Source organism: Lampris incognitus, chromosome 4, assembly GCF_029633865.1.
Source record: "Lampris incognitus isolate fLamInc1 chromosome 4, fLamInc1.hap2, whole genome shotgun sequence".
NCBI classification, from domain to species: domain Eukaryota; kingdom Metazoa; phylum Chordata; class Actinopteri; order Lampriformes; family Lampridae; genus Lampris; species Lampris incognitus.
Genome location: NC_079214.1, coordinates 22,363,564 through 22,379,713, shown reverse-complemented (window position 1 = coordinate 22,379,713; position 16,150 = coordinate 22,363,564). Strand labels below are relative to the sequence as shown.

The window sequence follows — 16,150 nt, the reverse complement described above, 5'->3', positions numbered from 1 at the left end:
AAGGATAAAGAGAGTTGTCCATTGTAGTCTACGGTTTTGTAAAAGCCCTCTAAAGACCTTAAAGACAACGGTAAACAGCATCCAGAGTGAATCTCGCCTCTGTAATGTGACGTATTTCCAAGTAAAACAGAACGTTAAGGCAGGACCAAACGCAGGGACGGGATTTGATCCTTCAGGATTTAATTGACTGGTGCAAAAATTTTTTAGGATTTTATTGGTTTGTATTGCTGCATACTCACCTGTCCGAGTTGCAATCACAAAAACTTAAGCTTAAAAAAACCAAAACTAAACCAAAACTAAATTGCTGTGTTAGTGGATGTAAAGGTGATTAGAGTTTGATGTAAAATAAGTAAAAGACATAATTTTCACGTTTTTTTTGGCATTAGTTGTTGAAACAGGTGCATAGCATGACTGGGGAAATGAACTAAAAAGGTAATAAAAGTCATTTTGTTTTACGTGGTCGTGAACTGGGATTTGGGGCGATGCAAATAAACGTGACTTGATTTGACTCAGAGAGAGAAGTCCCATTTAATGAAAAGGCAACATGTTCCACAGTGTATAAATTAGCAAAGCACTTACTTTCATCAGACTTATCCCCCTTTTTTTTCTCCATTTCTGCTTGTTAATTACCAATTAGTTAATTGCCACAAAAATTATGTGCATATTACAGAAAATTAGGAGTGTCAGCCAGAGAGGAGGTACAGGTTCACAATGTCAGACATCAGCTCTCAGCTTGGTTCCCATCTGCACGCTTACGTATTCAGCGAACTAAGAATCCAGGCATGTCACAGTAGGATTACGAATCACAACGCCTCGGCTCTTCTGACTGAAGAAAGATGTGATGACAAGTGTCGTTTAGACAAGCCAAAACATTTAATACACAACATTGCAGGTGCCATGCACTCCCAGCACTTCCTTCGCCGTATGCGTCGTCAACATTCAATAAAGCTCTCATATGAAAACACGTTTACAAACCATGAAATAATTTAAAACACATATATTAAAAAAAAGGGTTACATTTGTCATATATAGTCATAATACCGCATGTTGATCACAGAAATGAGCTTTCGACACAGAGCAAACCATAAAACTCAACCATTCAGGTATTACGCGGACATTGTGCTCCTTGATAGCAGGATGTTGTGTAACTTCATGACAGTCAGTCGGCAACACGGGAAAGGAGTTTTGCACAGAGGGAAAAGGTTGGAAAGAAGTGTCTGTGGAGGAGGGACGATGACCTGATCTGTGTCTTATCTCGGTTTCTCTCACTTGATGAGAAACCTTCCAAGTCCCTTGAATGATAAGAGATCTGTCATCCGCTAGGCGTAGAAGGTTTCCACTTTCACCGCCTGACAGAACATGGTCATGGAGAACACCAGGCCCAGAATCTGAGGAGACAAACGGCAACAAAACACAGTGGTCATTAAGGTCTTGAACCATCTTTAGCTTCTGTTTTGAGGGGTTTTCTTTTGTCAAGACCAAACAAACCCAAAGATTACTGTGAAACTCCGAAATAAGAAAATGAATATCGGGACATTCCTCAACCTACCGGCAGTTTTATTTAAATAGCACGTTTCATTACAAGTAAGCTCAATGTGCTTTACATTAAAATACACAATATAAAATATAGGCATAAACATGACATAAACATCCATCCATCCGTTATCCAAGCCGCTTATCGGGTCGTGGGCTGCTGGAGCCTATCCCAGCAGTCATTGGGCAGCAGGTGGGGAAACACCCTGGACAGGCCACCAGTCCACCACAGGGCCCGACACATTCACACCTAGGGACAATTTAGTATGGCCGATTCACCTGACCTTCATGTCTTTGGACTGTGAGAGGAAACCAGAGCCCCCGCAGGAAAGCCCCACGCAGACACGGAGAGAACATGCAAACTCCTCACAGAGAACGACCCGGGACGACCCCCAAGGTTGGACAACCCCAGGGTTCGAACCCAGGACCTTCTTGCTGTGAGGCAACCGTGCTAACCACTGCACCATGCGCCTGACATAAACATAGGTAACATAAACAATGTAAATATAAGAATATAAGCATGAGTAAAACACAGAAACTGAATCAATCACGCATACACCCAACATACATTAAACACCATACAACAATTAAAAACCCCAAAAACCTCAACACAAATAAAAACAGCGGTTTCCATTTATTCGGTTACCAACTGTACAAGAAACAAGTGCTATCACACGCACATGTGCGCGCACACAGACACACACATGCACACACTGCACCACAGTAACAGAAGGCCCCCTCACCAGACTTGGATCTAATTCTGGGTGCAGCTAGAAAAGCTCTGCCTGCTGATGTGAGAGGCCTGATCAGTGAGCAAGACAAAAATATACCAAACCATTAAGAGCTTGATGGACTGTTAGCAGGATTTTGAAAGTGATTCAGTATTGTACCGGGAGCCCATGAAGTGATTTCAGTGATTCACAATTCTGACATATTTGACATCGCGTTGCATATTTCATGGTCCCGTTAGTCCTTTCAATTATTTATAGCTCAGGCCAGTTTGTCAATAACTGTGCCTCCTTATATCTAATCTAACTCCTACAGGTCCTGATTTTCAAAATGGCTATAATAATTCTGGCAGGAAGAGAAAACTGCATCTACATCGGCCCCAGAAGACCCATAGCATTTCAAGAACAGTGCATTTCTGTCCTCTGTGTGCTTAAAAGCAAGACTTAAATTTACATCTTCACATTTTATCATCGTTAAGTGTGCACCACCATTGATTTGGTAGGCAAGTATTAATTTAGGAATCCAGCATGTGGTTTATTCACCATGTAAGGTTTATTTATTTACCCCCCCCCCTCCCGTTTTTCTCCCCAATTGTACCTGTCCAATTACCCCACTCTTCCGAGCCGTCCCGGCCGCTGCTCCACCCCCTCTGCCAATCCGGGGAGGGCTGCAGACTACCACATGCCTCCTCTGATACATGTGGAGTCACCAGCCGCTTCTTTTCACCTGACAGTAAGGAGTTTCCCCAAGGGGATGTAGCATGTGGGAGGATCACACTATTCCCCCCAGTTCTCCCTCCCCCCTGAACAGGCGCCCTGACCGACCAGAGGAGGCGCTAGTGCAACAACCAGGACACATACCCACATCCGGCTTCCCACCCACAGACACGGACAATTGTGTCTGTAGGGACACCCAACCAAGCCGGAGGGAACACGTGGATTCGAACCGGCAATGCCCGTGTTGGTAGGCAACGGAATCGACCGCCACGCCACCTGGACGCCCGTGGAAGGTTTATTTATCATGTGCTCAGAGGCCCAACCTGAGCCTGTCAATGCAGCTTTCTGGATGTAAACGTCGCATCCCGTCCCGGTCGTTACCTGTGTGAGTGCAGTGCAGAGGGCGAAGATCCAAAGTGCCACCAGGTTCTCATTCAGCCAGTCCTTTACCCGCTCGTAGCACGGCTGCGAAATGGCATACGCAGACACACACACAGAGAGCGTACACAACCATAAGACCACAAATATTGCAAACCAACTTAATTCAGTTACATATACACGTAGTCTGAGAGTGCCTTTAAGCTTTTTACCCCACCTCACGTAATAAAACTTTAAATGTTCTTTGCTGCGGTGGAGCCACCTACACTCCCGTGTCATGTCATCTGACCTGCCATTCTTCGAAAGTGCTCTCCAAACGCCACTCGCCCCCGGCCTTGTCTCAATGCAGTGTACAAACGGAAACAATGCGAGAACAGGATTAACGTACACACCTGACAGATAATGCAGTCAAGGGAACGGGCTGAATTTTTCATAACAGACGGCCCGAACGCATTCTTGAGAAGCCGCTGTCGAGAGATTCTCTATATGGCCTTACAGCTTTCCTGAGTCTGTCACTAAGACCCCCCCGCCATCCATCCAAAGTACTTTTCACTATCTCTTCTTTAAACATGTAGTCCTTGACAAGTGCAAAGAGAGTCTTAATGGTTAGTAAAGGTGAAACACATGCTTCAGCGCTACAATTTGAGGTCAAGAAGTTTGCAAAAGGAGTGAAAAGCTGATAAATTCTCAAAGCAGCAAAAGTGGTAGGGGGTTGTTTTTTTTTTTTGCAAGCGCTAACAACAGAAGAAATTGAAGTGGTGCTTTCCTTCAGGCCAGGTGGTAAATGATTCTTTGGCAAGGGCACAATATCATCAGGCCTTGTCAGAGGCACGCCAGCATGTCTTTTCCTATATGGTAGACAGAGAGGCTGAATTACAATGGAACAAACGTGCCGTCAATACAAACTACCCAACTATAAACCCTCTCAGCAGTCTTGCTCCCCAACTGTGCTTTTTTTTTTTAACCAGTAGCACCGGTCCGAACTAGAAAAGAGTCTGGCAATCTAAAGAAAACCTTTGAGGCATTTCACAACAGCTTGAAATATCAGCGAGACATCCTTTCTAACCCCAAAAACCTCGTACGGTGAGAGGAGTCTGGCTTTGATCAATCCTGATCTCCAACCAGGAAGCTCATACGGTGATCCTAAATGAGGATGACTGTTGTGTAGCTCTGTTGTTATTTAACTGCAGTGTAACTTAAATGCCTTGATTCCTATCATCAAATACTCTTTATTTCTTGCTCATCTTCTACCATAGATCCACCAAACACCGGGTAAAGTGCCCTTAATTCTCTGGTCAGTGGATTTGGGAGGAGTGAACATGTGGATGTAAATGATCTGTGTTTGGTTTTACAGCTGCAACAGTACAGTATACTTGGGTGTAAATACTGCATAGCAGGAACCCACTATTCACACTTTTTCTTAACATGTTCAAAAGCAAGTTTGCAATGCATAGACAAAAGGGGGATAAAGGGGATTCTGATTTCTATTTTGACAGAAAGCTCAAATTAGCATTCGATTTTCACTCGTTTCCATTTTCATCTTTAATACATGCACATCAAGCGGTGTCTCAGTGAAGACCCATATGATCCCTGCGTTAATAAACAGAAAGCTGATGTATCCTATCAGGATGCAAAGTCAGATCCAAGCAAGGATGATAAACTAAGCAGCAGAGAGTCTTGATGCATGCTCAACAATCCAGGTAAGGGAATCACACAAAGGTGAATCAGTTCACCTGGACACAACATTTGTTGGGAGAAGCGTTTCATCACTCGTCTAATTGATGAGTGATGAAACTTACCCCCCACCCTTATAAACGATACAGTGGCATAACGACCGAACCACCGATCTGTTTCATATGCAAATGCACACCCTTGATAGGGAGGAACGCTGGTTTGAACGGGGAGTCAAAGAGGCCATCTATGCAGAGAGGGAATGACCATCCCTGAACCAAAGGGGGAGGGGGGGGGCTAAGAGTACACCTGTCACCATCTTACAATGCTGTGATTACAACTATTCCCAAATCCTCTGTGAATAGTACACATGGCCATTGTAATGCTAGTTAATGGCCACAGTCATTTGCTGCACATGAAACTGATTGTTGGTTTGGTCATTATGCAACTGTGCTTTTTATAAGGATGGGGATACCTAGAGTCGGCTGAGACTGGAGAAGCCACATAGAAAAGCGATGAAACGTTTCTCCCAATAAATGCCGTGACCAGATGAACTGATTCAACGCAGCGTAGTTCAATTACTGAGGGCTGTGGCAACAAGAGGTAACAGAATCAGTTCATCCGGATACAACGTTGTATCCAGATGAACTGAATCAACCTTCCCTCGACCCCCCCCCCCAATTGTACTTGACCAATTACCCTATTTCTCAAGCCGTCCTGGTCACTGCTCCACCCCCTCTGCCGATCCGGGGAGGGCTGCGGACTACCTCATGCCTCCTCTGATACACGTGGATTCGCCGGCCGCCTCTTTTCACCTGACAGTGAGGAGTTTCACCAGGGGGCGTAGCACGTGGGAGGATCACGCTATTCCCCCAGTTCCCCCTCCCCCCTGAACAGGCACCCAACCGACCAGAGGTGGCGCTAGTGCAGCGACCAGGACACATACCCACATCCGGCTTCCCACCCGCAGACAGGGTTAATTGTGTCTGTAGGGATGCCCGACCAAGCTGGAGGTAACACGGAGATTCGAACCCGTGATCCTCATGTTGGTAGGCAACGGAATACACCGCTAAGCTACCCGGGCGCCCTTCTTTGATGTTTTTACCTGGATTACTGAGCAGGCATCAAGACAAACACAAGTTAGGTTTTTAACTGCATGGAGAAAAGCAATACGATATAAATCAGCCTTTGGGCAGGATTGAGGACGAGTCAGGAAAGTTTTTTTTTTAGCGAGTAGGCCACAGGGGAACGTTGCGGAGCAGTAAATGTGAGTAGACATAAGCCAGCAACATACATCCCTGGTGCTCAGTGGACGGCTCACTTTGTAAAAACTCCCTCTGCCATGGGAGAAGTAGCCGAGGCACATGAAAGGAAGACACTTTGCTGCTCTGAAATAACATCTGAAGCGAGAAGGCGAAGCTTAAAAGCAGGGCGCTTCCAGTAGAGGTTAGGATACTGTGGATTTGTGGAAAATGGGCCACTAGTTTATGCAAGGAGTCAGGGTTTACAGAGGCCATGAATACAGATTTTAAAGAAGCTGCGCGAACAACAAATTCCTCTGGTTTGAAAGAAAGACTGCCCTTTGAGGCCCAAGTACAGTTGTCTTCTACATGGTGGAACAGTTATAAAGGCAGAAAGAGCCAGAGCTCTCTAACCCGCTCTTAACTGTCTTATGTACTGTGAATAAACCCACTGCTCATACAAGTCAGCGACGATATGCTCAGGTTGCTGTCTCGGGCAAGAAGGTCTTTTGTCTTTTTAAGCCATGACAGCGGGTAAAATCTGGTTCCTGACCTTCTGAGTGAGTCATTGTTATTGAGACAAATAGCAAGGTTAGAAATTGTTCAATTACAGTGAACTATGAGTAAATCCAAGTGCATATGGTTCTGTGCATGGTGGAGGGAATCTGTGATGAGATGTGCTGACATGAAACCTCGCTGGCAAATCTCTACTGCCCGCCTCATTTCCTCGACATCCTCACTAAGGGTTTTGTAAGGGATGGGTCAACCTATTACTTTATAACCTTGGTAATCAATCTCAAACTGGACCCCAGTTCACCCTACGAACATCATTTCTGGTGAAGCTTAAAAATGATCCCTCTCAAAAGACATGTAAGACTGAGGCGCCTCGTAACTTAATATACATGATAAACAATTTCCTGTTGTTGTTGTTGTGTTGCTGTAAAGCCCGCTGAGGCAAATTTGTAATTTGTGATATTTGGGCTATACAAGTAAAATTGACTTGACTTGACTTCTGGAAGGATGCAACCTCTTTTGATCTCTGGAAATAGTAAATTTTGTAGGAAATGCAAATTATATGATCAAGTCTTTATCTTGTTTGCACACTGCATATATAAATGATGTAATAGAGGGAAGTCAGTCCTCCTCCATCAGCTATCAGATTAAAAGCCAATTTTTATAACTGTCACATTACCTATGTCTTGTTGCTCAATAAAAAATCTATTCAAAAAACTAAAATTAGGATACAGAATGAATGCTTTCATTTATTTCAATTTCCCTTCATGGATGACTGGAGTGAAATTTAACGACGTGAAATCTAATCACAGTGAGTGTCATGGACACTGATATCTGTGAGAACCAACATCATTAGCATTAGCTGACCAATCATAGAACCCATAGCAGAGAATGAGTGCTATAACATGGAAGACACAACACCACAAACACGACAAAAATATTAGTTTGCATCCTTGTAGCTGCTTTTCATCTCTTACCGCTGTCCACCACGTTCCCGGGTTGTCCAGGCCACAGTTGTCACTGTATTCCAGGCAGCAGGAGTCAGGCACGCGTGTCGCATTGTAAACCTCAAACCAGTCGGTGTGGTTGGTCACCCCACAACAGCGAAACTGCACCAGATAATGGCAAGATGTCAAGAGTGGCCTTTCAACACACTGAAATCCCCATGCATGATATATGACCGGCATGCTTCTGCCATGTCCCTCAGATGAACCCTCCATCGTCTCATAAATGGTCATTCATGAGCTCCTGTATGATCTTTTGTCAATGGAACATCCACAATGTTATGGCCCCATAGACTCAATATCTGCAAAGTGACATCTGTACACGAGAAGAATGAGAGCTGCCTCTTAAAGGTCTTGACCTCTGCTGAATGCGGTCTTCACAGAGCCCGTGCACATAGGCGCTGGGAGGCAGTGATAGTGTATGCACACTCACACAGACACAGATATTCAAACTGCCGTTCATTCAGACACCGAGGGCCCTATTTTCGTGAAGCAAAGTGTCGCCAACTTAATAGTGTGCAGTATTTTTGTGGCAGCGGCACATTTAGGAACCGGGAGTAATATATTATCAGCAGGTGTGGTCGGGGCTGGTGTTGAATGAACCAATGAGATCTCCTCTCCCCCCCTCTTTTTTGTTGTTGATTTTTCCCCCCCTAATTGTATCCGGCTAATTACACCACTCTTCCGAGCCATCCCAGTCACTGCTCCACCCCCTCTGCCAATCCGGGGAGGGCTGCAGACTTCCACATGCCTCCTCCGATACATGTGGAGTCGCCAGCCACTTCTTTTCACCTGACAGTGAGGAGTTTTGCCAGGGAGACATAGCACGTGGGAGGATCATGCTATTCCCCCCAGTACCCCCTCCCCCCCAAACAGGTGCCCCGACTGACCAGAGGAGGCGCTGGTGTAGTGACCCGGACATAAACCCACATCCGGCTTCCCACCTGCAGATACAGCCAATTGTATCTGTAGGGACGCCCGACCAAGCCGGAGGTAAAACGGGGATTCGAACCAGCGATCCCCATGTTGGTAGGCAATGGAATAGACTGCCACACTACCCGGACACCCCTTTTCCTTCCCTTTTAAAGTAGCATGCACTGCACTATGGGTGCGCTGTCAGCTTGGTGATAGAGCAAAAGAGGCAGTCCAGAGCTTTCCACACACAGAAAGTTTCTCCCAAGAAGAAACTGTTGTCTTTGTGTGGGAAGCACAGAATCACCTTGAAAATATGCACCAGGTTTTAATTTAATAAATTATCAGTTAGAAACAACAGGATACAATCTGCAAATATGTGTTTTCATTGCAGAACTATCTATCGAACAACAAACAAATAACTTAATTTTGATGTTGCAGTTTATAGGCTAGTGATGCAACCAAATAACAGTGTACATGTGGTTGGAGATTCATATTCCTAAATAACATCGCTGATTTGGCTTTATAACAGTCTAACACAAAATAGCCTTCATTATTTCATTCACCAGGGACAAGAGCAGCAAAGCCCAGAACCATCCATTTTACTTAGCTACTGCATTTTATATATATAGCGCTTTTCTAGCTGCAGCAGCCACTCATAGCACTTTACAGTTAATGCCTCACACTCATCAGCATGCACACACACACACACACACACACACACACACACACACACACACACACACACACACACACACACACACACACACACACACACACACACACACACGGTGGTGTCAACCCTGCAAGGTAACAACCAGCTCATTAGAAGCAGGGGTTAGGTGTCTTCGTCAGGGATACCGCAATGCAAGGAGGAGCTGAGGATCAAACCAGCAATCCTCCATTTACCAGTCAACCTGCTCTACCTCCTCAGCTAATGCCGCTCTAAATTTCTCTCTCTGTCAAAAAAAAAGAGCTATATATGACAATTTTTGTATTTAGGAAAGATATGGAGGTGTATTTAGGTGCATCTCCGCCCACTAAATTGACAAAAATTGCACACTAACGTACTACTGCATATGAACATACTACTAGTATTTTTTTTAGTATGCCGAAACCATAGTACACATCAAATAGTATGTGAAAATCATACTACATCCTGAAAAATATCATAGTGTACAAATACTGGACACTACACTGACATAATGCATTGCAATACTACACGAAAACGACCAGTAGTGGTGGATGGGAGGCGATACAAACCCCCAACTGGCAGAACGGTGGAGGGAAGTGGCGCGGCTCTATGATGTAGTACAGTGGATATAAAAAAAAATTACACATTCCTGTAAAAATGACAGATTATTTAAACTACAAGAATAAAGAGAAAACAGTCTGAAAAATGTTTGGGGGAGGAAAAAAAAAGAAAAATACAAAACAAAACTTACAATAACCTGGTTGCAAAATTGTGCGCACCCTTTTATAATGGGGGACATGGCTGTGTTCAGAATTAACCAATCACATTCAAACTCATGTGAAATAGTAGCTAGTTACCTGCCATCAATTAAAGTCACTGATTAACCCCAAGGGACATTACCAAGATCAGGACATCCATCCAACATTGATGAGAAGACAAGGAAAAAAAACAGGTCAGGGAGGCTGCCAAGAGGCCTGCGGCAGCATTACGGAGCTGCAGGAATTTCTGACAAGTACTGGTTGCTCCCTACATGTGACCACATTCTCCTTTATTCTTCCTACGTATGGGCTATGAGGGAGGGTGGCAAGACAGAAGCCTTTTCACATGAAAAAAAAAAATCCAAGCCCAGCTAATTTCTGCAAAAAGTCTCCCAAAACCATGTGGAAAAATGTGTTATGGTCCGATGAGACCAAGGTTGAACTTTTTGGCCATAACTCCAAAAGGTATGTTTGGTGTAAAAACAACACATCACCAAGCGAACACCACACCCACGGTGAAGCATGGTGGTGGCAGTGTCATGCTTATGGGCTGCTTTAGTCCAGGTGGAGGGAATCATGAGTAGCTCCACATAATACCAGTCGATTTCGGCACAAAACCTTCAGACCTCTGCTAGAAAGCTGAAGATGAAGGGGAATTTCACTTTTCAGCACGACAACAAGCCAAAGCATACATCCAAATTACCAAAGAAATGTCTTCATCAAAAGAAGATCAACATTTCTGAATGGCCCAACCGGAGCCCAGACCTGAATCCAATTGAAAATCTGTTGTGCACAGACAGGAGAGTCGCCGGCAATTTGATGGATGTAGAATGTTTTTGCAAGGGAAGAGTGGAAAAAATATTGCTGAAAACATAGGCTTCAGTTTGTTTTTCACTTCTTCAGTATTAAAGGGTTGCAATTTAATATTAAATGTGGAAAAAGTTCTGACATGATTTGTCTTGGTTTCATTTTTTTCCATCACAAAAAGCTGGCATAACAGGGGTGTGGAGACTTTTTACATGCACTGTATGTCCGAATAGCCATTATGCTTTCATATAATAATAATAATACGCTAGAAGTTAGGACACATATGTGGTACATAGTATGTAATTTCAGACGAACACAACACCGCACGTTCATTTGGTGTTACCCAAGTTGCAACGTGTCGCTGGATTGACAATGACGCACCCCTCTTCCCACCTTTGGTGATGCACAGCGCATCGCCAAAGTGCCAACAAGCACGGCTTGTGCAGAAAACACGCCTGCGGCTCAGGGAAATAGAGCCCTGAGATACAGAGATTCTCGTTTCTCAATCGTCCTGCGTACACCGACTCATCTTCTCCAAATATTGAGCTCACACTTTCGGCACACTGGCATATGCAGAAACACACACATGCTTATATTTTCAAACCATCGTCTTTAGTGATACAAAGAAGAGCCGTGTGTCTCTCAGGCATCACTGCTGCCCGCATACACACACTCCCATCCCACACCCTCCTGTCATTGCATGCATCCATGCACAAGGGGTGAGAGAAAGAGAGACAGACAGACAGACAGACAGACAGACAGACAGAGAGACAGACAAGGACCGGAGACATGCACTCAACAAGTCTCGCAATTTTCTTAATGGGGCCCAACTACCACACTGGCTTTGTGATGTGAAACAAGTCCAAAGAGCTGTGAAGTCTTGGGTCTATCATTTGATGCTCCCCAGAGGCAATCATCACCATCACCAGCAGCGGCAGCATCAGTCCCCTGCACACTTTTTAATTCTGAATCACCTTTTTTTTGTACATTGTTTCCTTTCCAGTGGTGTTTTTTTTTTTTTAAGGGAAAAGATACAAAGAGGAAAACACATCAAAGTAAGAGAGGATAAAAAGAGACCACCTTTGAGAGCCTGTGATGGTATTTGCATTAATCTGTTCAACAGCTTTTTGCTGCTTATTTAGATGAGCAAGGTTTCAACTTAACGCGACTGGCGATGAGTTTGTAGAAATTGAAAAAAAAAGATTTTGGTACTAATGAATGTTTATCAAAGCCATTTTAAAATGCTTACTGCTATTTTTTTCAAGTTTGCGTTCAAGTGTCAGAGCCGAAATCCCATTTACAACAAATACATGAATCAGTGAAATAGTCTGCTTTAACTTTGCCCAAAAAGGCGAGCTGTATCCTTCAGACAGAGCACGTTATTCAAATACCCCTCTTTAAATTTATCACGACCGCTGTTCAGCCTGACGCTCAGCTGGTTAAGGCGTGAACGGTAATGCATGCAGGTTATCATTTTAATGGCTATCACCATTGAGAAGGAATAAGCAACAGAGGAGTCGGGACTCGTTTACTTGCAGGGCATATGTGAAACTGAATGTTTTTGAAACTGTTTGCTGGGCTCACTGAGAGGAAACCTAAATGGTTGGACCTACTAATGTCTTATCCAACATCCACAGGGGGATAAATAATGAGGTTTCACCCCCCGGGGTCAGAAGTGGAGCAGCCATCCGTATGAAAAACTCAAACTAACATCAAGTGAATAGATTTAAACCTCTCTTGAACATTCATAAGGTGTCAATTAGGAGTATTGCAGCTATGATTTTGGACAATAATTATTCTTGGTTAGCGAGCACAGACGTAGCTTTCTTTCTTTCTTTCTTTCTTTTTTTTTTACAATCCAGTCCTCTCCTTTTTCTTCAATACGACAGGGAGAAGGCGTAATGGATGCTTACTGTACAGCATCGATCCAGAGTTATTTTCCTCTCTGCAGATGGTCTTATATTGTCTTTCAATTTCTTAACCCATCGTAATATTCACAGCAAACTCCCAGTTTAGGCCATGATTCGATACGAAAAAAAAAAATCTACAAGTGAAAACATGGCATTTGAAATGGATTTATTTATCACGTTGCTGATCCTAATATCTGGATGCTGAGATACTGACGATACGATGAATTTGTGTGTGGTTTGCAGGATTTCTTTTTTTTCAAATGGTCACACAATATAAACATAATCTCTGGCTAAATCAAAAGAATATATTTATATATGCATGGCCTTAAGGCTAGAACGAAGCCTTATTTCCTTTGCATCTTCTCTCTCTGTCCTATTTTTAGGAAGCATTTGAGAATGCTGTTTGCAGCTTTAAATGTAATGACATGCTCTCTGTGAAGAGAGGGAGGAGATGGCGGCGGAAAAGGAATAAAAGGAGACTCATGAGCCTTGACCAGGTTCAGCAGTTTAGAAATGAACATAAAACAAGACAGATTTGGGGTAGGAGCCTTTTTTTAAACAGCACTAAGCTTATTTCTGTTGTCAGACCGGATAATCTTACATCCGTTTGTACGATCATCCAGGCATTGGTCAATCCCACGTTGCCTTCCGTGCCAAAGAGCTGTAGGCCCCTCTTCAGATCCTTCTGGGCATAGTAGTCAATCTGAGGGAGCAGACACAAATATCAGTTAAGTCAGAGCACAAACATGGTATGGACGATTTGACAACTCTCCTGACTGCTTCAGATCTTGCGAGCATGTGCGAGAGAGAGATAAGGAAGCTTATGAGCAAAGCCTTGCAATTTGTGTAAAATCTGAGCAGAAATGTGAGATATGTAAGCAGCAAAAGATTAAAAAAAAAGTGTTTACACAGGCAAACAAAAATGCACACACATGCAAAAAAAAAGAAAAGAAGAAGCCACTTTTCCATGTTCACATATTAAGTCAATTGATCTACACTGACCTTGCTCCTTCCTGGTCTTCTAGTTTCTAGGTTTCCAGTGCTTTAAAGCCTGTATGTGCAGACTCCTGCCCCTAGCTGAGAAACCGATTTAAACTGCCTATTATATCCCATATTACCATGTGAACAACAACAACAACAACAATGACAATAATTAATCGTATTTCAAACATTTTTTTTGACTCCCCCCCCTTTTTCCCTCCCAATTGTATCCGGCCAATTACCCCACTCTTCCCGAGCCGTCCCGGTCGCTGCTCCACCCCCTCTGCTGATCTGGGGAGGGCTGCAGACTACCACATGCCTCCTCCGATACATGTGGAGTCGCCAGCTGCTTCTTTTCACCTGACAGTGAGGAGTTTCGGCGGGGGGACCTAGTGTGTGGGAGGATCACGCTATTCCCCACAGTTCCCCATCCCCCCCGAACAGGCGCCCCGACCGACCAGAGGGGGCACTATTGCAGCGACCATGACACATACCCACATCCGGCTTCCCACCCACAGACATGGTCGATTGCGTCTGTAGGGACACCCGACCAAGCCGGAGGTAACAAGGGGATTCGAACTGGCAATCCCCATGTTGGTAGGCAACGGAATAGACCGCCACGCTACCCAGACGTCCCCAAATCAACATTTTTTTGTTGAAAGACAATAAGTTAAATGTTCAGCCCGGACAGTTGATAGTACTTAAATGTATGAACACCCTTAATGATGTATGGTGTTGTATAAGCATTACATTATATGCTAGCAGTTGGATAGCTCAGTAGGTAAGCACAACAGCTTTCCCACCGGACAGCAGGGGTTCGAACCCCAGTTTGGTTGGGTCCATGGCTTAGACTCCTAATGCTATATAAGCCAACACCTCTCAGATGTGCATTGCTTTGGATAAAAGCGTCTGCTAAATGAAATTGTAATGCTTTATAATATCACAGGTATGCCTCTAGGCCAGTAACAAAAAGGTACTCAGTTAAAACGGATCTATTCATGTAAAAATTCAATAATTTGAATGCCTGAGGGGAACAAAAAAATAAAGACCACGCACAAAGGATGAAGCTATCTGCAAATAACTTTGTAATTTCTAGCGGCAGCAGAGAACAGCTGATATTATATCTGATTACAATGGCGTTAAATTACTCTAAAACATGGCAACAAGCAAGAATAATCCAATTGAAAATAAATGTCAGATCTATCTGAGCACTTACAAAGCTTTCACATGGACTGAACAAAGCCCCGACTTTTAAAGTTTTGTGAAAACATGACGATTACTCTGAAGTAAGTGGCTCATTGGTGAGGAGGACTCCGTGGAGATGGGAAAGGGCTGTGAGCACAGCGTGCATAAGCTACTACTGCACTTTTAGCTCAGTATTGATGTCATCCCCGGGACTTCAGTCGCCCTTTAAATACACCAGGCGAATCAAAGATGAGTCATCAATTATTTATATGGAGGGCATAAGGAGAGATAAGAGATAAAACGCAGGGAGAGGAGAGAAGGGAGACAGATAAGGGGAGAAAGAAGAAAAGAGGAAAGATAGAACAAGCAGGGGGGAAATAATATGGGGCATTTAAATTCAGTCCATATATACCCACTGAGTTCTGTAAGAATATTACATTGGCACTACATCAGGTAACAAATGGGGAACTTTCCATTTGTAAGAGCTGAGGGGAGGTGATGATATGCACAGAAAAAAAACACAACGAATGGATTTACGGATTTTAGAATGGGGATGAAATAATGAGCAGGGAAATGACTCAATTTACCCGACCCCTCAACACAGCGTAGAGATCTGTTTCATCATAACTACAACAGGGAGACAGGGATGAGAATAGAGTTGATGGAAGCATTAAAGCGAGAGAGAGGGTACTTCCTCTTTTTTTATTTTTGCTGTAATTTCAGGTGACAAATCGTTGGAAATTGGTGACTAAAATGTATGCCTTTTTACTGCAGGATTATTGCAAAATCAGTACGGCGCTGGATGTGTGAATTTGAATTTCCTGCTGCAGTGCTTTCCACTGCAATTTCCAATAAGGTGCGGAGTGGTAAACTTAATTCTCTCGCTACGGCGTTCTTCAAATGTGCCCAAAACTCCCACCAGGCATCTGCTTCCTTCACCTTTTGGGTACTCTGCCTTCTCATCTTCCTGGTGAGGGCTGGTTTCCTAACCATATCTACTTGTGATTCAATCCAAAACCCAGATTACATTCCTTGGTCCCAGATCTGATTTTAATGAGACTCAGAGCTTATCAAGGACATTCATTTTGATGGCAGATGTAAACGTTATTTGTGCAATG

General features: G+C 43.8%; 1 protein-coding gene across 2 annotated transcripts in view; it reads right to left on the bottom strand.

Moving 5' to 3' along the window:
- Positions 1–509: 509 nt before the first annotated feature.
- Positions 510–16,150, bottom strand: part of tspan4a (tetraspanin 4a) — a 99,944-nt gene continuing 84,303 nt past the window's right edge. For both annotated transcript variants that reach the window (XM_056278630.1, XM_056278629.1), the window contains 4 exons: positions 13,468–13,569; positions 7,759–7,890; positions 3,360–3,443; positions 510–1,388 (listed from right to left, as the gene is read on the bottom strand). In XM_056278630.1, coding sequence (XP_056134605.1) covers positions 1,320–1,388; positions 3,360–3,443; positions 7,759–7,890; positions 13,468–13,569 — 387 coding nt within the window. In that variant the 3' untranslated portion in view covers positions 510–1,319. The remainder of the gene's footprint in view (positions 1,389–3,359; positions 3,444–7,758; positions 7,891–13,467; positions 13,570–16,150) is intronic.